Source organism: Calidris pugnax, unplaced genomic scaffold, assembly GCF_001431845.1.
Source record: "Calidris pugnax isolate Ruff unplaced genomic scaffold, ASM143184v1 scaffold63, whole genome shotgun sequence".
Taxonomy (NCBI): Eukaryota; Metazoa; Chordata; class Aves; order Charadriiformes; family Scolopacidae; genus Calidris; species Calidris pugnax.
The window spans coordinates 4,083,480-4,105,556 of NW_015090852.1; the positions used below are offsets into that span (position 1 = coordinate 4,083,480).

General features: G+C 45.0%; 1 protein-coding gene across 8 annotated transcripts in view; it reads left to right on the forward strand.

Moving 5' to 3' along the window:
- DNM3 (dynamin 3) overlaps nucleotides 1-17,217 on the forward strand; it is a 183,380-nt gene extending 166,163 nt beyond the window's left edge. For 6 of the 8 annotated variants that reach the window (XM_014943470.1, XM_014943476.1, XM_014943468.1 and 3 more), the window contains one exon: nucleotides 11,234-15,629. In XM_014943470.1, coding sequence (XP_014798956.1) covers nucleotides 11,234-11,303 — 70 coding nt within the window. In that variant the 3' untranslated portion in view covers nucleotides 11,304-15,629. Of the gene's footprint in view, nucleotides 1-11,233; nucleotides 15,630-17,056 lie in introns of those variants that run through there. The other 2 variants (XM_014943475.1, XM_014943472.1) reach the window with 2 other exon arrangements.
- The last annotated feature ends 4,860 nt before the right edge of the window (nucleotides 17,218-22,077 follow it).

Consider the following 22,077-nt stretch of genomic DNA (forward strand, 5'->3'; position numbering starts at 1 on the left):
ATCACCTGAGGGGGACAGTGTGTCAGGCTCCTGCATCTATTAAATGTTTCTTTTGAGCCCTGGAATTTCTGCTACGCTCGGTCTGGTTTTAATAACAGCCTTCGCAGGATCATAGGAAATTGACTCAGAAAATGGGTCTGAGATATTAAAAGGGGAAAAAAAATAGTTTTGAGGAAGAGTTCTTGCGGAAACTTGAGCTTTCCCTGTGTCTTATTTTTGAACTGGCACTCTGTGCTCTGACTGTTCTACCACCATTTTCTGCAGTGATTCCTTGAAGTTTCAGGATCTGTCATATCGAGAGAAATAGTTTAGCTTCCTGAGAAGAAAGTTGTATTTTTAAAGTTCATCTAGCTTTGCAAAGGAGCTTTATGTTGCAGCCCCTGTCGCTGTCATGTGGAGCTGAAAATCCTCCTGTTCTGCCTTAAGATAAAACCCCATCATTTTCAGGGGTAAGACTTTGACTGTCCTTTTCTGATGACTGGCTGAGCACATGCTTAGGTTTGGAGAATTGGGAACCCTATAGTGAAATATAGCCCCTGCTTTAAAAAAATATTTTTTTTCCCCTCAACTTTATTAGCATTAATCAAAGGAATTGTACAGAAATGGTGAGCTCTCAGCATTTTCTCACTGTTCTCGCTTACTGTACAGGGAAAGGAAAAGGGTTAGGGGAGCAGGAAACAATTTTCTTCCTTGCTTCGCTCTGATTCTAAAGCTGTTTTGGGTTATGTGCTCTGAATATTTCTGTAAGGAAACAGAAACTATTTGCATGATACATGCCTCTCTTAATTAATCCCACTTGAGGTGGGTGGATCTCTCCCAGCAAAGCCTGTGAGTAAAGGCCCCTGGCTTTAAGGGCTTGATGCCAAAGCATATATGATTTGTGAAATATTCCCCGCTGCCAGAATTTAGATTATTCCCCCTCTCTCTTAAAAGGCTGCAGTAGTATTTTGAAAGAAAATGCAGCTGTGTGCTTGCTTTGGTAAGATAGCTTTAAGCAGGCTCTAGAGCCACTTTAGCTTACCATCATGTGTGTTTGCCTGCCTGTTTGGAAAGCCTGATCTTGACTAATTTTAGTTCTACTGTGGATGCTTTGATTTATGGCTTTTAAATGTCCTGAATGGGAATTTCAGTTTTGCCACAAGGAAAACAATTGAATTGGAAATGTTTTTCTCCTGGTGGCAGAGCCCATGGTGTTAGTGGGGGTGGGAGAGTGCCCCCCTTTTCTCTCTTTTCTCTGCAATGCTACTGTGGATTCGTGAAGGCTTTTCCAATGAAGCACTGGAGATTGTTACTCACTTTGCCATTAAAACACACATGACCCTACGTGATGTGAAACCCTGGAATCTAGTTAAACAGGGGTCTTGAAGGGCTGGACCATCCACTCAAGCAGGCAGGAACATAAATGCTCTCGCCCTCAGGCATGCTGATGCTCAGTCGCTGGGGGCTGAGAGTGGTCTTTACACGCAAGGCAATTAGCAGGGAGAGAATTAATGTTGTGCTGTTCGTGAACAGTCCCATACTCTCCCTTCAATTTATTTCAACCCACAGCCAGCATGGAAGGTGATGGCTGCTATGCAGCTATGTTTTATTATGCCACTGAGGCTAATTACATGACCTGTCGTGTTTGTAACTACATTACATCTTACATCTACATTCTAAGCCATCATTACATATTTCTGCCAACCCAGCACAAACTTATACTTGACAGTAATTACAGTTAGAAATTTCCAGACAAAGTCAGAAGTACTGCAGAAAGCATCACTGCCTGACATTTCCTGGTCCACAGTCTCTGTATTCAGCTCTTTGATTGCCACTTATCAACCATTAAGTAAGTTTTCTGTGATGGATTTTTATGGATTAGAGTTCTTTGGAAAGATTTAATGTAATGTCTAACTCAATAACATTATCATTATTGAATGATAAGAGGATCCCTTGCAAAAAATTGCATGTGATCCTTTGATTAAAAGCTGTCACAGTGCATAGGGATATAAGGCAAGAATGGTTATCTGCCTTAGCCTGGGAATCTTCTGTCTTCTGAAACTTTGACCTTGCAGCCTTAAAAGCTTACTACTGTATTTTTTTAATGGAATATAAATAATAGTCAAATAGCCATCACATCAAACACTTCTGGCAGAATAACTAGGTGCCTACCATAAAGCATTTGCATGCTGAGTTGGATGATCTCAATCTGAACTCCCAAACAGAAGAGCACAGCTCCATCCAGCAGTAGCATGCATTTGTCCTCTTTGAATGGATCGTCAGTGAAGGTTATAATGAAAAAGTATAATCCTATAATCAGCAATTAGGAGTGTTTCATGTGAGCGAAGGGACAAGAATGTTATATGGAGGGATTTCAAAACCCTGCTGAATTTCAGGGGAAAAAGAAAACAAAAGAATAACTACTATAATTCTGCATTTCATGTCTGTGATCAAAAGAACATACAGCTACATGGGTGATGCACAGCCAGAGCCCACCACAGGATGGGATACTGCTCTTCTCTAGTCAGTATATTTCCAACTCTGCCTGTCCAAGGACCCCAAAATCGCAAGACTTAAGAGAATATAAATTATTCTTTCTGTGATTTCTGACCTGGGGGAAGACACCCCTATGTAATTTGTTACCAGTCTAATTTACATTTCTTGTTGAAATGCACACCCAGTAATATGTTCCTTTTGCTGCTGGCTGCTTCAAGCAGGAGACTCTATTCATTTTCCCTTATCTTTTAGAAAGGAGCTCTGCTTTTTCCCCTCCTCCACTGGCTCCTTTATCACTATTTTGTGTTCCTTTTCTTCTGCCCTTCCCTCGCTGTCCCTTTCTTGACCATCCTGTTGGCTTCCTCTTTCACCTTCTCCCTTCACTTGGTTTCCTGCTCAGTACATTTGTGTCTCTTCCCCACGTATTCCCTCCTTTCCTTCTCACTGTCTTGTCTTGGTTTCTCTCCAACTTATCCCATCCCTCGCACCTTTGCAAATCTGTCTCCCGCTCCTTCCATTTCTGTTTTCTTTTAAAGTTTTTCAGATAGTTTTCAAACCATAAAATGCAGTATTTGGCAATCTTTCTTAACAGCAGCCTGTTGTCAGTGGCTGTGACAACCATTAGAAACACTAGCTACACTACTTAGAGTAGCCAAGCTGCCATGTGCAGAAACAGTTGAGGAACACTGGTCATCTTACCTGGGGTCATCTCGCAGCTTCAGTCTTAACAGAAGCAATGAAAAAAGCAGCATTCTGAATGAGGTTAAATATCAGAGGGATTGACCAGAAAGCAGGTCACAACAGGTTTTAAAATATCACTATATGACAACTCTTGTGGTTTTGTTCTAATTCTGCAAAACCAATCTTGCAAGAAATTTGGAAGGGCATTTGCACAGAACTAATTCTTCATCTGCCTGAACTGTAATGCTGTGAGAGATGCAGGAGGGTCTCCACTTCTTCTAGGAGCTTCACTGATTGCTTCCCCTAAAAGGATGGCTTTCTTCTAGACTAGAGATAGGATTTTTTTTGCTGTCTTCCTTCAGATACCTCTTCTCCAGATGACTGTCCTGAAGACCAAGTGAAATAAAGCTCATGGGATGGCAGACATTGTACCCTAGGTACTACATCTGCTGCCACTGACTCTTAATTCCCATCAGCATCTCCTTTTGGCAGGATGTCCACTTGCTATCTTCAGTGGTCCAGGAATTTTCTGATGGGCAATACACTATAACAGTTGAACAAACATATTTGAAGAGTCATTTGTTTTATGTGGGGTTTAGGTTTGATCTTATTTTTTAATCTCAGGTAGTATGGATTGTCTTTACTATTGTTCCTGAGCTACTTGCTCCTGCTTTATTTAACAAAAGTTGTTTTTAAATGAGGTGAACTAGGAGACATCCATTTGGTTGGGACTGTTGCAAGGTACTTTCAAAGTTCAGTGAAGTGGATCAGTCTGGGAAACAGCTCTTCATTACTCATAGTGTAGTCCAGTCCCATGTGACGGGGAAGGGTAAGTAAAAATGATGCAAGAGAGGAAGACAGAAAAAGAAGGAACCTGAAAAGAGTTGAAAGACGTGATTCTGGGATAAAGATGATGTTGAGTGCAATCCTCAAGCACCATTGAAGCCTGCTTTGGGAGTGTCAGCTGGTGAACTGAATGAATGAGTAATTTATTCTGTTAGGTATTTTCAGCAAAAGCTGTTTGTTTTGTTTTGTTTTTTTCTTTTTGCTTCCTTAGCCTTTTCTCTCTCAAGATACTGTTAGTAGAAGGAAGTGGTTTTTATTTTTAGCATCTCTCAACTTGAAAAAGAGACGTGGAGTCAAACAATAGCAAATGTTGTTTGCCAGAAAGACAAGAACCTGAAGATGTGTTTTGTCCCCAGTAATTATTTAATCTCATAACAGAGTAGTTTACATAACAGGGTGTTAAGCAGGGAATTTCTTGCCTTGTATGAAAGAGTGGGCAGAGTAGCAGTGCATTTCTAGCCTTCCTTATGCTAGAAGAGAAAACGTATGACAGTAAATAGAGAGAAAGCAGTGGTGATTTCAACTTCGTGAACCTGCAGTCATCTTGAAAAGCTCTCCTTGAAACTCTCCTGTCCCCTGCAAGCTGTATTGGATCGTTAGTGAATGGGGGCACTCAATGGCTACATTAACAACAGTGACACTTATAATCATGTTAGTTGTCGTCATGGACAAGAAGAGGTGCGATTCAAGTTGAAGTTGACAACCAGGATGTTTGCTCCCTTTCTTGCACCAAGTAAAGAGGAGAGAGGCAAAAAGGCAGAGGAAAGTCAAAGGTGAGTAGGTAGGAAGAACAGAGTGGGCAGAAGAAGATGTGTGGTGTTCAAAGACGGGGTATGTGATTTGCAGTGATGCTGAACAGAACAGCTACACACAGACCAGTACAGAAGACTTGAGCTATTATGCAAAGATTACATGTTCCTCCTGCTGATACTGGGGCCCTTCTTCAGTCATCATCTGTGGACAGAGGAAGGTAGAGCAGCATTTCTGAATGTATCACTCAGCACTCCTAACTCTCTCTTCTTCCACAAGCAGCTTTGATCCTCTTGACTGTCCTGACCTAGGGCTTCTGAAAGGTTGGGACAGTCCTTCACTAATGTGTTGCACGCTTGCTTACTTGACACGTTCCCTGCTGAAGAGCAACAAGAACACACAGTTTAAGAATAATAGTCTTTCTTGATCACTCCAGTGAATTAATTTTTTTGTTTATTCAAGCTGAGTTTTCCATATGACACATTAATTCTCTGAAATGCCTAATTTGAAAATGCAACGCCTGCATAAACATACAAATATATTTGTATGTGTGTGTGATAGGCATTAATTTCCAATGGCCATACAGAAAATGTAGCTTGAGTTACAAGTAATAAATTAATCTAGTGGAGCATCATGTTTTGGACCTCTGCCTCTGAAAGGAGTATCTGTATTAAGTTAAAGCACACACAGTGGACCCTCAGTAACCCAAATGCTTTGGAATAGTGTTAGCATTTGAATTAGTGGAGATTTATATTGCTGCATTGTGGTGGTGGCTAATGGAAGGACACATTCCTCCCATTCACTCTTACTTTTTTGTTTCTTTCAGATAAAAGAAACGGGCATCAGAAAAAGCAGCATAATCTAACTTGCTTACACTTAACACACAAATTCTTCCGCTGACAGAGTATTGTGCAGCTGGTTCCCTTGAAATAGTGAGGTTCAGCTGTATGTATAGCTGTGTGAGTATCTGGCAGTACAGTCACAGCACGCCCTCTATGCATTTGTGGAGCCTGATACATATGTGTTCAGCTGCAGAGCTGCTTCAGAACTGGCACGCATCCTCCAGCACTGTGCTGTGTGCCTCAGTGGTTCCCTTCCTGACTTGCCTGCCGACAGTAATCCTGGGGACATGCTTACTAGAGACATTTTGTGTTTGACAAAATGACATTTTTTAGTAGAGAAACAAATCTGAGAAATTTTCACTCTATTGGACCATTACATTGGTAATATCAGACAGATATTCCCCAATTACTTTTTCCTTTCATCACCACTGAGTGCTGTTTCTTATTTATCCCATAATCATCATCTCCTCCTGATTCTCGTCCGTGATCCCTGCTTTACTCCTCTTAATGTCATCATACGTTTTCTGCTTTTCCTACTTATGACCTGTGTCGTTAGTAGCAAGTGCTTTTCCTCCTCTTGGTTTTCTCATTTCCACTCAGGATCCTTTCTCTTGAGTCGATGTTCAGGAGACTCCGTAGTAGCCATACTGCATGTGCTGTAGGCCAGAAAGAGTTCTAAGTATGCCTAGACTGTAGACTAACTAATCAGACTTATAAACCATGTCTTATCTCTGTTCTTCAACCATGGTGACTACAGTAGTTTCACTTCTGGTTTGGATTTTCTGTCAAATTCAGAAGCTGATAGAGGTTGATTGGTACCATATAAAAGTGAGGTTGATTGAAGAGCCCAGAAAAGTAGGGGCTCTTTTATCCCCTTACTGTATGCCCCACATCCGGATTTGTATTGTCACTTAGAATAAAATTTGCCTGCAGTCAGACTTAAAACCTCTTAGAGGTTTTTAAAAAAACACTTTCTTGTTACATTCTGCAAAGACGATGTCACATCTAGGGGTACTCTGAGAGGGCTGCATTACCGGGAAACCAAACTCATGGAAAAGAGAAAGAATAAAAGGCTTTTGTTTACAATTTCAGATCTATAGGATGTATCATAAAATACAGTTATGTGCATGTCTTCCACAAGTGTTCTCTGGTGGTCACAAGCAAACAAGAATGTAAAATTTAAGTGGAAATGAAAGCCTTTTATTTAGAAATACATTTGCTCTGCTCCAAGAAGAGAAGCCATCTTCTTTGAGTGGGGCCTCCCATGGTAATTACAGCCATGCTTTACTGAAAGCATATTTTGTAGACTCTGTGTGGGGAGCGATAGCACTTCTCAAAAGGCAAATGCTTGAAGAACTCCCATATGTTTCTGATCGAATTTTAAGTCTAGACTTGCTTTATTTAGTTTCTTTTGCTCTGCATTTGCTTTTAGGAGTTCTTTTAAAACTGGAAAAATGGGGTATGCTGCTTAGGTTAAAAATAAATGTAAAACTTTTCCTTTTTTAAAAAGTTTTTGCATGGGGGTAAGAGTTATCCTCTGTTCAAAACCCCACTGAGTTCTTCAAAGAAGGAGTCCCTGCAACAACATCAGGGAGTTATTAAATACATACTTAGTCCACAATTTTCATTGGTAAATTCTTTATGTCTGCTTAATGTGTGCTAGTTAGAAGAACTGATTCTTTCTGCAGACTCGTTTACTCAACCCTGGGGACCTATGATCCCCTGCCCCTTTAGCACTAACTTTTACAAACAATTTCCCTTTTTTTTTTTTTTTTTTTTAAAAAAAAAAAAAAAACAAAAGAAAAAAAACCCCAACCAACACAACAGAGTGAGCAGCCCGTTAAAGGGGCCAGGCAGCGGGACTCAGCCCCGAAACTCAAAAACCCAGCTGAAATGTTGGAGACAATTACCAAACTGGAATTACTGCAGCAGTGACATTTTTATAAGAAGGAGCTTTCTATGAATCGGGAGCCGCCTTTCGGGGCCTGGGAAGAGCTCACACCGCCAACACGCCCCGGCACAGCCGGAGTCGGTCCGATAACACAGGGAAAACGCAGTCCTCGCTGTCTCTACCGCTATCATCTTCTGGCCTCAGACTAAACATTTAATTGGGCTTAGTCACATATTTACTCACTGACATGGCAGCTAGTGTGGAGCAGGGATTTTGGTGGGGAGGTTGTTTTTTCTCTGCTTTTCCCCTGCTCCCCTCCACAGGGATGCTGGAGCTCCCCCTGCTGCTCTCCTCCCCGGGTTACTCCTCATGCCCAGGGTCCAAAATTCCATCTTCAGTGGGAATCTCGTAATGATTATATATCATGACGCTCACTGTATCTTGACAGAGCTACAGGCTATGTCGGGTGGACGGGCCACCGTATAATACCCAGAAAAGGAGCGTGCAATCGTTGTACGTCTCAAAACTAACCTGTGCTCAGAAAGCCATGGCCAGGCTTCCCTCAGACCTGCTTTTTTTGGAGGTGCCCAGAAGGGAGAGGAAGGTGGGACTACATATTTGCCAGGAGCAGCGCAGAGCTGGTTGCCGGCTGTGTCGTCTCAAGGTGGTGGTTTGGGTGCCCAGGCTCCTGCACCCATCCATCCCGGGGAACGCTTGCACTCCCAGCCACTGCTTTGGGTGTAAAGGAGGGGGAGAGGCAAGAGATGGGGATGAAATTCCTTTTAGGGGGATAAAAAGGTCTGAATGCTACTCCCAGTGTAAAAACGGTCGTGCTCTGCCCAGGGAGTCGGGACACGGCCCCTCTTGCCGTGTTAATGGCACAGGGAACCAGGAGGCTGTCAGCCTAGACAGAGGTGAATGGTGCTTTTGCAGGTCTTTTCCCAGGTGCTGTCTTTTCCTAAACATCTGCCACTGCTCTGGAAGGCACCTCTGATTTCCAGGGTGCAGCTCCCACTCCCCTAGTCATGGTGCATGGGGTTAAGGAGCTGGGAGGAAGCCCTGCAGAACTGCATGGCAGCCAGGCAGCACCTTCATGGGGTGGGCAGAAGAGAGGGGCTGGAGCTAAGGAGAGATCTGCCTGTTCCTCACGTACATCCCTGCCTGTGCCCAGTGGGAAGATACACACAAGTGTGTGTATGCAAAGCATCCCAGATACACACGTGTGTCTCCACCGGGAGGTATTCATAGTGGGAACTGGTGGGGGGAGAGCCCAGGCTGAGGGGTCCCCTCGCTGAGCAGACCTGCCTGTCGGGCAGTGCCAGGGAGAACAAGGCTGATGTCTCTGCCCACTGCATTGGGCAAGGGGACGGGCTGCATCGTGGCACCGTGCCCCAGGCCCTCACAGGGGCAGTGGCTCCACGTAGGAGAGGCACCGCTTGAGGGTATCAGCTTCTCCTTGAAGTGGTGCTCTGAAGTGGAAAGGAGATCCTGCTGGGGGATTTTTCTGTTCAGGTCTGGATTGAGCTTTAATGAAAATTAAAAATAATGGTCAGGGTGCAATAACAGCTCTAGTTCAAGGAGGAAATGGGGCTCAGACCTGATTTTGGTCCAGGTTTGGTTTGACTGATTATATCCAGGAAATCCTCCCACTGTGCTCTCCAGTTTCTGATCCTGCTGGGCTAAATAGCAATTTGACTAAATTACATTATTTGAATCCACTGTGCTGCATTCAACCTGGTATTAAAATGCATGCTTGGGCTTGTATCTTTTAAATTTGATATGAAGACAGCTGTATGCATTTTCCCTTGTTTGTAAATTGTATACACATGATACGATGTTTTCAGTAAGCGCTAAACAATGCAATGTGAGGCATTTCAACAAAGGAATAATTTAATGCAACCCAGCAGAAATGCAGAGCCTTAGAAGTGGTTCTTTATGAAACTACAAATTTTGGAAATGGGTCCAGAAGACCTACACTGGAGCAACACAAGAAACAATAGTTAACACAGTAACATTTTTTCTGTAAGAAAAATACACCATGAAGAAATTATATTTTGCCTATTTTTTTAGCTTGTTGATTTAACTGAACGCTTCAGTTGGCATATTTTGTATTCTTGCATGTTAGGGATTAAAATTCTCCTTTCTTCACCAAAAGAGAATATTGTCGTACAAGATGCACTTTGAGCCAAGCAAGACTTTTTTTTGTCAAGTGTAAATTTGTCTCTCATATTATGTTCCAGTTCAAAGAAGATTAACACATTGTTACATTCTTTTCATCTTTTATTTAGCGTTAGCTGAATGAGACACGTTTCCTTTGTAATCTTCAGAGACAGGAACTGTTCCTGCTTTCACAGGTGGAGGACAGCGTTAGGGAGGGCTTGTACAATTTGTCTTGGCCGTTAATGAAGTCTGCTGGAGCTGGATGGGGACGGATGACCCCTCAGCTCCCCACCTTGTTCAGGCCGTGGGTTCCTGCCTATCTTAGGGCAGCTATACTCTCTTGTGGTCATCTGGGCTGGGTTAAGGAATAAAAAGAGAGCTGGTACTTCCCGTTAAAGAAAATGGGGAGCAAAAACACAGTGCAAGAGATGCAGCAACAAAACCCTGTTGGAGGGTGCTGGATAGCTAGCTAAGGGAACAGTCTGGCTGTGAGGACCAGTCTCTTAGGTATATTTGTACGGCACAAAGCAGTGCCAGGCAGAACTGTCTGAGCTAGTGCACATGCTGGAAGCCAAACAGGTTTTGTCATCTCAGATTCCGCACAAGATTTGCTCAGTGGTGGGGTGTTTTTAGCCCAAGTGGAATGGAGCATTAGCAAAATACTCTTTGTAACTAAGCTGATGGAGTTACCTCCATACAGCACTGATGTGAACCATGCACCCTAAATGCAAACAAAAATGTAAAAGGCAATTATGTAGCTACCAGAGAGAATCTGTCTACAGCTCCAGCAGAGTTGGTGTGTCATCCTCAGATGAAGTGAGGGAGGGGAAAGTCTCAGCCTGGACTAGCCTTGCTCAGCCTGGACTGCAGGTGGAACATGCTCAGGGATGGTGTTGCTTATCAGATGATGATGCAGTCAGAATTGAAATGCAGGGCTTTGCAATGCACAGGAGTCTGTGCTGAATCAGCCATTTAAATAGGGAATAAAGAGTCATGAGCCCTCCCAAAAAATCTGGGAGTCCCTTAGCAGTAACTGAAGTTGATAGAGGAATACATTAGTGATAAATGAATGAATCCAGAAGCCGTAGCCGTGGCTAGTGTTTTCATAACTGGCCATTGATAGAAAGCTTGAAATTTGTGCCTCAAATTCAAGCACATTGGTGTGGCTGCAGTTGGCCCAACTATGCAAGAAGCTGCAGGTTTTCTGGTTCTGCAAACAGCAGCTGATGTCACTGCAGGCTGTCTTCCCAAATCCAGCCAGCCACTCTGAAACGTGCCCTGTAAGTCCGCTCTTTGGCTGTCCAGGCTGGGACTGACCCCTGTGGAAACAAAACTGTGTTTGGAGAATACCCAGGCTGTGGACCAGAGAGACGAGCTGTCTGATACACGAGAGCTAAGGCACAGTCTGCATGTGGCAAACCCATCGCTTTCTTCCCTCCTGTGGATGCTTAAGGCTGTCGTGCTTCGTTGTACACAGAAATGAGACTGTTGGGTTCAGGTGCATGTGCATGTTCACAAAGTGACAGCAAGAGGTGCCAGGTTCGTTCTCAGTCTTTGTGCTTACTGTTTCTTCTCTCTTTCTCTCCAGTCGAAGACCACCCCCTTCACCTACTCGGCCCACTGTAATTCGTCCGTTAGATTCATCCCTGTTAGACTAAAAGAAGTTTCTGGCATGTCATTCATTGTTAACCAAATATGTGGAAGCAAATTGCTTGATAACTGTTGCAATAACCAATGTATAGTTGCATGTATGGACATCTATAGGCAAGTAACCGATTTTTCTGATATTCTCTCTGTCCATTCTGCACTGTTCTGAGGTCTTAAATGTTTTGAGAAGGTCTGTGCTACCTTGACTTTTCCTTTTGCAATAGCTGATGTTACCTAACTTACTGACACACGTGTTCACCCAGGCAACTGTGCTCACAGTCTTGTACAGTCAAAGGAGGGCTTGACTTTGTGTGTGTTTGTGCACATGTTGATTTGATCTGTTTCCTTTTTTTCCTCTTATCTGAAAGGAATCTTGCTTTTATTTGTACCTTTCAGGTTTTCTGTCGTTTGGAATTACACAGTTATGCCCGTTTTCTTTTTGAATGGCTAAACTGGGCAGAGAAAAAACAATGTGGTTTCTTATCAAGCTCTTCTGAAGGCCCCACACTTCCACGTCCCTCTTGCAAGAAGCTTGCTGGATGGCTGCTTCTCCTATAATTTCTTCTTATCCAAAGTCTAGTTTTTAAGGAATGTTGTTAAACAAGAAGGGGGTGTGTGTGGGACAATGCATGGTTTGCTTTATTTCCCCATTGGTGGCTGATGTGCAGAGTTGGTTGGGTGGTTGGTAGGGACCAAGCTGCAGTGTGGAGCCATCTCACCCTGCAGCAAGGATGTGAAAGGGCAGTTTGAAGGCTCGCTTTGTCCTCTGCTAGTGCTTGCTCACATTCATACTCCCACTGAACTCATGGGAAGCCCTGTGGGTATGTGAGTGCATGTAATATGTATAAATGTACTCAGAGAACTGAGCGTTGCTTTTGGTCATTTTGTGAAACAGAAGGAGATATATAGATATATATACGGATATATGCACTGCTGAAATGGTCTACCACTCCTCTGCCCACTGTGTGAGCCAGTTCACAGAGCTATGGCCTAGATTTGCACCTGAGCTTTCCAAGGGTCTAGTTTGGATTTGAGATATTTGTTCATGCCAGTTTGTAAAGTTCTGCTATGCCCACTATATAAAGATTTTCCTCTTTACATCTCTTAAAGTCCCGCACACCTCAGATTAGGGTCGCTTTTCCAACTGGGTACTGAGAACTGCTCAGCTGTGCATCCTGGCAATGAACTATTTTAGCAGATGTTCACTTGCAGAGGTCCTCTCTGCCTGTTGTTTTGCACATTATATATTAATGAATTATAAAAACCTTTTGTCTTAACTGCATTACTTCACTTTAAACACTTAGAGTCAGTGTCACCCTTATAGTTTGAAATTTACTGAGTTAACAGAATTAAACTAGAGATTAATTTGGCCTTGTTTCTTCAGAAAAATACTAATTGCTGCTATTACAATTACGGTTACAGATCCCTAGGCAAAGCAATTGGTGGTTTCAAAGGCCCCCAGTATAATTAGTCCAATAAATTTATTTATTGAGCCTGTGTATAGGGCTTCAGTATGCTGTAGCCCCATGGTTAGGAAGAATCCAATCAAAGCCACAACCAATGGAGATTTTGCCTATTAAGTATTCCCAGACTGCTGATTAACTAACCGTTGTGCTCACTGCTGAACCAAATCATGTTTCAGCTTGCATAAGAGAGGCGAGCTTGGGAAAGCATCATGATGTGTATGTTAGCTTAACTTTAATTTCCTGTCACCCTCATACTTGTGACACACACCTGGGGAGTCTAGAGGACAACATCTGAAGCACAGTGAAGATGGAGTTTGTCAGAGCACAGGCATCTTGGTGATCTCAGAAGACTGCTTAAGTGGCCGGTGTTTGTTTGGAGAACAGGCCCAGATTTCCAACACCAAGTGCGCAGAACCAGCTTCCAAGGAAAAAAGGTTGCAAGCCCAACTGCAGTCATTTTGATTTTTGCTACAAAAAAGGAAAACATATGATGATGATTTTTCTTGTGTTCTACACAGTTTTCCACTGTGTAGTGCTCTCTGCTGTAACATTCAATCCACCTATTAGATGTATTTTTATAAATAGCTATATAGTCCATACTGTTGCCTAACCAGCAAACCTGTATATAGTTTATCAGAACTCTTTGTTACTCGCTGGCAGCTGCCTGCTGACAGAAAGCCAAGCTCTGCACCACTTCAGCCACAGAATGTCGCTTTAACCCCAGATTTTGAGATTCATCCAGTGATATCACAAGGCCGCAATCTGGGTTTATCCCGCTGTGCCCTGAACGCTTGACTTAGTTCTCCAAGGTCCCTTTTGTTCAGTGGAAAGAGGCAGCACCTCCAGAAGGTGATTCAGACCGGTGTGGCTGCATGGGAGACGAGGGTGGTACTGCTGGGAAGTTAGGAGCTTCAATTAGATGACACAGATCCTGGCCTAAAAACATTTTTAAATCCTCTGTACTGGAGGCTCCTTAATTTCCTTTAATGACTGTTTCTGTCAAGCATAAGGAAGTAGGTAGCACAATTCAGCACTGTCCTTAACTCTGCCCTCCAAGAAATTGTCTTTCTCAGCAGTAATCTTGAATTGTAAACGAAGCTCTCAAGGGTGGATTTACCTGAAAGAGGAGGAGGGGGCAGTGAGGCGCCTGTGGCCCCACTGTCAGCACCATCTGGTTCTGTGCTCAGTGTTGAGCTCGTGGGACACAGCTGCACAGCCTCCCTTCCTCTGCATCCTCATCTGAATCTGGCTCTGTACCCAAAATGTAACACTTCGGTGTTCAGCTTAGTAATTAACTTTGAGCACAGATCCAGAGTTCGATGATTTTACTTCTAACTTCTTGCATATGCGCTTTTCAGAACAAACTACGTAGAATTGTTGTTTCTAGGAAAAATGCTAAGTGCTCCCCAAGAAATTGCCACGTCTGGTTGAGTAAGTGCTGTCCTCCCAGCCTTGGCCCATTTCCTCCTGAGGTACAGTGCTTGCAACAGGATGGTTTGTCCTGCTCACTCCTGATGCTGGCAAGTCGTGTCTCTCCTGTCCCTTGTTCTCAGAGGAGCAGCCTTGGCAGCAACTCGCTCCATGCCTGAAGGACAGCAGGACAAGCACCCTACGGAGGGACTGGCTACCTCCAACTGGCCACTGTCCCCTCTGCAGACGCCCTTCCACAGGGTGAGCTGAGCCTGAACTCCCATAGCTGAGAAGCACAGGTTGCTCTCCCTTTCTTCAGTTCCCTCTGGCAAAGCTCAGGAGATTGCCAGGGAATAAGTGGAGACTCCCGTTAAGCAACAGCATAGTTTCTGATCTTACGTGAGGTGTATAATTAGCTGGGTGATGTAGCTAAGTTTCAGGAGGGTGCTCATCTGGGATTACATTTAGGCTAAGCCTGGGTCTCTGCCTAGAGAACATGTTCCTCCTCACCTCATCATGGCTGACCAGCAGCTCTCAGAAGAGCCGTGAGTGTGCCGTCAGTCTCTCGGCCTTTAATCTCAAGGGATCTTGTGTTAGGATTAAAAAGATTGTATGTTCAGTGAAAAGGCTTATGTACATAGTTAATGTGTGTTTATTTTATTGCTGATCTTGTTGCACTTTCCGAGTAAGCCTCATAAAAGTAGATTATTTATTATATTAAAGGAGATAACATTATAGGTTATGGCATTTCGTGTTAAAGCATAACATACAAACTACTATACTCTCTATCGCAGACAGCTACACTACACAACGTGTCTACAGCATATTGAGATTACTGGCTACTTCTGTCTTTCTGTCTTAAAATACTCCAAACCTTCTGAATTTGAAGCAGACCTGTTTTGCACCTGTGACACCGGGGAGGCATCCAACCTCTTGGTGTTCTTATGGCACAGTTCCTCCTGCTGTGGCATTGAACCTCCTCCCTGGGCTCTAGCAGAACGGGATCTAGCATCCCTTGTGTAAATGAATGTTACTCTGCCTGTCTTTCCTCTTGCTTTGTCTGCAGGCGAGCTGATACCGATGGCTCCTCCCGTCCAGACAGTCCTCCACTCTTGCTTGATATATGATTTGTCCCGTCTTGCCGGCCGTTTGCTTTACTGCCTGTCTCTTTACTTTTCCAGGATGGTGTAAACGATGACTTCTTTTTGTAAGAAGCAAACGCTTAATTTCTTTCTGAATTTTGCTCTGTATGTTAATGCCCTACTTCATATGAGCCAACGCATCTGCCTTTGGTTTCATAATCTGTAAATGGTTCCTGGTGTTGACCTTTGAGCACAGCGAGTCGATTCCCGAAACCATGGTCATTACTGAGCATCACATACACCTGCTGTAAAAATGTTATGCTGCATTTCTGAACCTCAAATAAACTGTAACTCTTGATGGGCTTTTATTATTACTTTCTGGATGCGCATGAGTGGTCTTCTGTCTCTCGCGCCATCACCTCCTCTGTTGGGACTGCAAGGAGGATTTATCAGAGATGCGTGTAGCATTGAGATCACTGGAGATGTCATTAAAAGGGGCGAAGGGGAAGAAGTAACCCATGGGAAGCATTCAGCCTGCTGCCCTGTTAGGGGCTTGGAGTGCTGCAGAGATGTTTTGGTGGGGAATGGGTGAATGTTTTTCAAGCCATACACAGTATTCATTTCATTGCTGGGGAAAGCACGTTTTGGGGGAGATTCAGAGCTGAGCAGAAGGACAGATTGAGTCCTCCAGAGCGGGAGCTGGAGTAAAACTGTGCATGTGTATGCACTATGTCTGGAAGGGATTTCCCTCTAAAGTGGTTGTGTACTGAAGCACAGATGTCTTGATTACTCAATTCCTCCTCCAGATCAGTACGAGCCGAGTAACTGGAATCGGTGCTTGGAGGAGATGGTCTGTATGGCACAGCCAGCACAACAGCTGCCTATAGGACAGCTTGTGTCTCACAGAGCACAACAATCCCTGCACCCACCAGTCCTTAGGTTTTGGGAAGGGGGAGAGCAAAAGGTGGGATGAGCAAAACAGCAACATCCCCATCATATTTGCTTCCTTGCTGTAACAGTTTGAGAGGTTTATATTTTTTAATAGCCTTTAATGGCTTTGCCTGAGGCAGTCTGTGCAGTCCCCCTCAGAGAACAGCAGTGTGGCACATGTCCCATCTGGCTGGAGGGGTACCTTACGTGCCCCTGCATGAGTTTGGTTCCCAGCACGTTGGCTGGGGACACGTCAGTGCTGTGTGCTGGGTAACAGGAGGAACAACCCCTCTTTAACCACTGCACTGGGCCATCAGCTGCCAAGGATCTCTGCTGCTAGGGCTGGAGTAGATTCATTGCACTGCCATCACCCACGTTTCTAACCTTCCCCAGCAATGTCCCCTCCAGATACCCCAATCCAGCCCATCAATCCATCTTAATTGATCATTGCCGATATCATCAGAGTCTTATTTTAAAAAGGTCTACCCCAAGAACAGTGTTTGAAGCAGACAGTGGTGCAGACTTTCAGGTTGGCTGGGGAAAAGCTCTTCCAGAGGATATTATTCGCTGCAAGAAAATTAGAAAGCCCGTGACCAGCGACCTCCACGTTTGTGATGTGATTGTCCTAGTTCTCTGGCGCCAGCGAGTCAGATGGGAAGCGGTGAGGATGAAAGCGGAGGCCGTGCTGACAGCCAGCTGATTCTAATCTCGCTCTTGCTCTTTTCCTTAATGTGCATGTTCTGTGCCTTTTTCTCGTAACCCATTTTATTAAGATAATTTTGTATACGAAGTCATTTTATTGTATCTTGACCTTTTGTTTTAAATCTTTTCTCTGCCCGCCCCGTGAATTTTGGGTCATTTTTGTCTTTTTCCTAGGCGACCTCCACCAGCTGTTCCAGGAAGATCATCCTAACACACACATTTCTTTTTTGTTACACGCAATCTGTCTTTTTTTTTTTTTTTTTTTTTTGTCCACAATTATCTTTAATTTGCACTAGCCTATTTGTAAATGAAAGATTTTATTTTCAGATGTCAATGATAAGCCTGGATGTAAAGAAAATAAAAATTCTGATTACAAACCAAATGTGTGCTGGTTTTCTATTGAAGGGTCTACCCAGTCTGTCTCAAATGGAGCCATTCACACCTCGTGGAAGAAATTACCTGGGCTCTTGGGAGACTCCCATCCTCACAGGTGGTGGAGGGAGGGATGTTCTGCTGGGATTCCACCACTGCTTCTGAATTCATTAACCACCAGGATTGCTCCATATAAATGGCTTTGGCTTAGCCTTAGCAGGAAGAGTAGCCACCTTCTTTAAGAATGAGAGAGTCTTAAAACATGTCTAAGGGACCAGCACCTGGCTGAGTGGAAAGTCAAAGGAGAAGAATTGCAGCAGTCTCTAGATTGATGAATCTGCACAATTATAAATAACTCACAGCCGCTCTGACCGTTTCTTTCAAGCTAATCCTCTGAATTCCTTGTGAGCCAACCTTGTTGGAGCATCCGAGCTCAAATGGCTGTAAGTAGCTACCTCTGGGATTCCAAATGTGTCTGTCCCTATGTGAAAGATAACATCTGTGATTTAACATTTAGAAGATGTGCTTGTTTTGGGCTCCAGAGCCATATATGAAAAGTCTAAAAAAAGGCAAAACTGTTGGGTTTTATTGTGTTTTGGGTTTTTTTCTCATATGGAAACAAAGAAGGGATGACTCGCAAACCACTGCAGATAAATGAGAAGGCCCTGCACAGATACGAACTGGAGGCACAATGCAGCATCACGACTCCAGCCCATTGGTTTCAGGAGCACAAAGGAGACATTTCTTTGCTGTAGGAACTTCATAGTTAGAGAGAGCTGCAGTGGTGCTGCTCAGGGGCTGATGGCAGGAGAGTGGAGAAGATCAGTATCATGTGTGTAGAAGGGGCCTGACAACACACAGGCTGTGCTGGGTTTCAAGCCAGGTCTGATACAGCTTTGCTGAATTTGGGCAACTCCTCCTGTTCCAGCTGATTTAGGTCCCTGCTGACCTTTTGTTTATCCAGGGAGCTGCTGAACCACCTGTGTGCACTGGTAAACACCAGGGACTGAGTTTGCTCAAATTATAAGGGGGTGCAAGCCCAGAGAGCTGTAGACTTACCCAGGTTTTTCTTTCTTCTCATTTAGACTTTGTCTACTGGTAGAGCACAGCAGAAGAAACAGCAATGGCATTAGCAAAAAGGGGGAAAAATCCCCCAAATGTGGCAGTTCTTAGGAGAGGGAGATAAATAATCATTCCTACTAGACCTTTGAATTGTATGTGCTAAACTAGGAATTGCTGGAGCTGGAAAGAATACAATCATGGGAAAGGTGCTTCCCAGCACCCTGGGAAAAGCCAGAAATGGAGGCCTCTAACGGTCCCATGAACATGACTGTCCCAAGAGTAGGGGGTAAGGGGAGGAGCTCAGACTGGCTGTATCTCACCTGTGTAACTCACTGATGTCAGGTACCAAGGCAAAAAAAAACCTCAGCAGGGTTCAGGAATTGTGTATTTTCAGGCCTGCGACAGCGTTTCTACCTTGAGGAGGTTCTGGTTGTGTTTCACCTCTCAGGTAAGAGGGAATGGGAACAGGCTCACAAGCTGCTTTTTTTTCCAAGTTGTTCAAAAATCTGTTCCACACTGGGGGAAGCTCTCACTGTGTTGCTTCTGGGATATGGCATGGTACCACCAACAAACAAAAGGTGGCTGATGTTTTAGTTATATGGCCTTAGCTCCAGCACCCCAACCAGGAGCTGCTGTTGTCCTCCTAGCTAATAGCTGACTGTGCATTAGCCTATAAGGTACAAACAACTTCTTTGAGCGTTTTTATGGTGTTGAACCTTTCGCAGAAATCTCCACCTTCTTCTGAAGTATTTGATAAAAAATACTGTTGGTAATAAGATCTGTAAATTCATGGTTTTCTGGTAGCTATTCCTAAAATCTCCTAAGTAGAAGGACAAAGGTATTGGTGTGCTGGAAAATCTTGACAGGCTTTTTGGCATCAACTCAAGGGATGAATTTTTGAAGATGTTTAACCTTGCCTGTGCTATTTCCACCCTGCAATGGTATCCAGGCTGTGGCTAGAAGGAGAAGGCTGAGGGTGCTGCACCAGCTGGTGGCATTACACATCCTGAGCTGCTTTTCAATGGATGAGTGAGGACCAAAATCCTATTTTGGTTTCCTGATCCTACATGTTGTTGCTGTTGCCTCTCATGTCCCAAAGCTGTCTGATGTGCAGAGAAAAGCTTGGTGATTATTGTGGGAATTGAAGAGGTAAAAAGATCTTATCTTCAAGACTTAAGCTTGCCTCTTTCCAGGCTTCCCAGATCCCACGTGGGGAGGGCTGTGGGCCCCTGAGAGGACAGTGTGAGTGGCTGACACTTGCCTTTCCCTGCAGCAGAAGCTGTAGATGGAGATTCCAGATGGCACGTGTCAGCAGCTCCCCCAGGATTGAGCCTTATCCCCGGCCAGTTCACAATTACTCGCATTTGGCCAGCCTCAAGTCAAAAGAAAATGTCCCACTGCAGTACTCCATCTCAGTGGACTTGGAAAGTTAAGAGAAAGAAACTGCACTTCCTTGTAATGCAAAATAACATTTAACTCTTTTTAGTTGTTTGGTGATTATTTGGTTGCGCACAAACTGAGAGGGACCTATTGCTTTGGTCTCAGTGTGTGCTTCATCAGAGAAGCCACAGACCGGTACGTTCAGGTAGAGAATGCTCAAAGGGCATCCAGTGTTACTGCCCAACTGGGCGCAGAGTTATGCCAAAGTTCTGTTCTGTAGAGCACATTCTGACCTCGGGCATAAAGACATAATGGCCATTTACTCAGCATCTTAAATAACTTCAGCAGCATTGCAGAGCATGTGTCCTCAGGAGGTCAGAGAAGTCCCAGGGGAACTCTGTCTAGCCTTTGTGTCTCCTCTTCTCCTCTCCCTGGATCTTTCTTGCATTTTTCTCCTCCTCCAGAGTCCCTTTGTGCATCCAGGCCGTGGACTGGGCTTTGTATTTTCATCTCCCATGTCAGGGAGAGTAGGGCATCTGTGTGGGCAAGCTAACAGGAGGGCATTTCCTCAGGCCATCTCTGGGCAAGGACTGAGGCTATGGAGGAGGTGAAGGGGAGGAGCTGGGTGGACCAGAGAGGCCCTGAGGCTGTGGGCAGGGATGAAACTGCCTGGGATGGGACGGATGGGACACATCCTGCCTACAGCTAGGTGGATGTCTCCTGCGGTGATCCACTGAGTTCCAGCTGTGGCAGAGGTGATAGTAGGTGCCTGTGCCCACTTCCACCTGAAATTATGTCTGGGTAGTTGATGTTTGTGCTTTTCCTAACACAGATCTGGTTTTGAGAGTCTGAATTTGAGAAGAATGCTTTTTGGGAAGTATTTCTCCTTGGGGGAATGGGTGCAGCACAAACTCTGCTTTCTTATAGCTTCTACCATGGCAGACATTAACAATAGGCACCAGGCAGGCTAGATTTGATTTACTTTTGATTTACATTCAAGCCTTGCCCTACCAATAGACTCTGAATTGACAATGGCATCAGCCCAGCACGAGATGGGACATCCTGGTCACTGAGCAGCTTTCTGGGAAAACTCCTTGTGAAAAAAGAGTCTTCTTTCTGAAGAACTAAAAAATGTCATCCTCACTGTGAGCATCTGGCTGCTCTGCACTCCCTACGAGACTGGAGCACGTGCTCTAAAACTCCACAGGTTTTCCTTAATTAAAACCACAATAAGATGTAGTCGTCACCACGATAACACCAGCAACACTTAACACTTGGCAAGAGCTGTAACACAGCACTGGAGGTGTTGGGGACTCCGCTGGGGGTTGCTTGTTTCCGAGAAAGCCTAAGGAACGCATGGCAAGTGCTGGTGCTCGACAGGATGGGGTCAATCGAGCAGAAAGTTGCACTTCTACAGCGCTGGGTTTCCATAAGAGGAGTTCCACAAAAAACCTGGGTAATGCCAAATGCCTCTCTGCGAGGTGGGGCTGGCATAGGCTTGTGCATCCCTTCCCTCCTGCTGTGGTGGGAGCAGGGACAGTCCCAGGTGGGAACAGGGAAATGGGAAGAGCTGGGCAAGCCCTCCTGGCACAGGACCGGGACAAGGCCAGCTTGTCCTGGCTTGGCCTGGCCTGGCCTCCAGTGGGACTGGTTTGCCAGGAGTGCCCTCTGTGCGGTGCCAGACAGGACCTTGCTGGGCCCTGCCATCACTGTCACAGCAGCCTGGCATCTCCCCAGCCCATGGATGCACCTGTGAGGGTCTGTGCTGAGCTCCATCCCTCTGGCTTGGGGTCTGGCCTCACGGTGAAGCCAGATCCACCTCTGGGAGGAGGTTAGAGAAGGGAGGAAGGCATCTTGCCTCCTCACCACCCCCTCTCCTAAAGGATTAGGGTAACATGGTGCCTGGCAGCATCATGAGGCTATTCTGGCATCAGCAACTGGTGGGGTGCAGGTAGGCTGGGCTTAGGACTGCACTCATCCCAGGTGCCCCTGTGCTTGGTCCTGCAGCTTCGGCAGGACCCACAGCCCCATGTGCTACCACCCTGCCCACAGTGACCCTCACCCAGCTCCCTTCCCCTCCAGCCCTCCCGGGGAGGTGCTGTCAGTTCCCATCACACACATTGAGGTCCCTGGGGCTGAAGGACCTCCATGGGCATGCTGTGGGGCACATCTGAGTTGGATGTGCATTTCCATGTGGCTTTTCTGCTCAGGGGATGCACAGCCCCTCTTCACCTACCCCAAAATGCAGGTATGGGTCTGCATGGCCAGAGCACGCACTGCTGCACTCGCCTGCACTCTGAGCTGCTCTGTGGGGTTCAGCTCCTTCCTTCGCCAAAACCAAGGAGGTCAGGTCTGGAAACAGATGCTGAGGGTAATGCAAA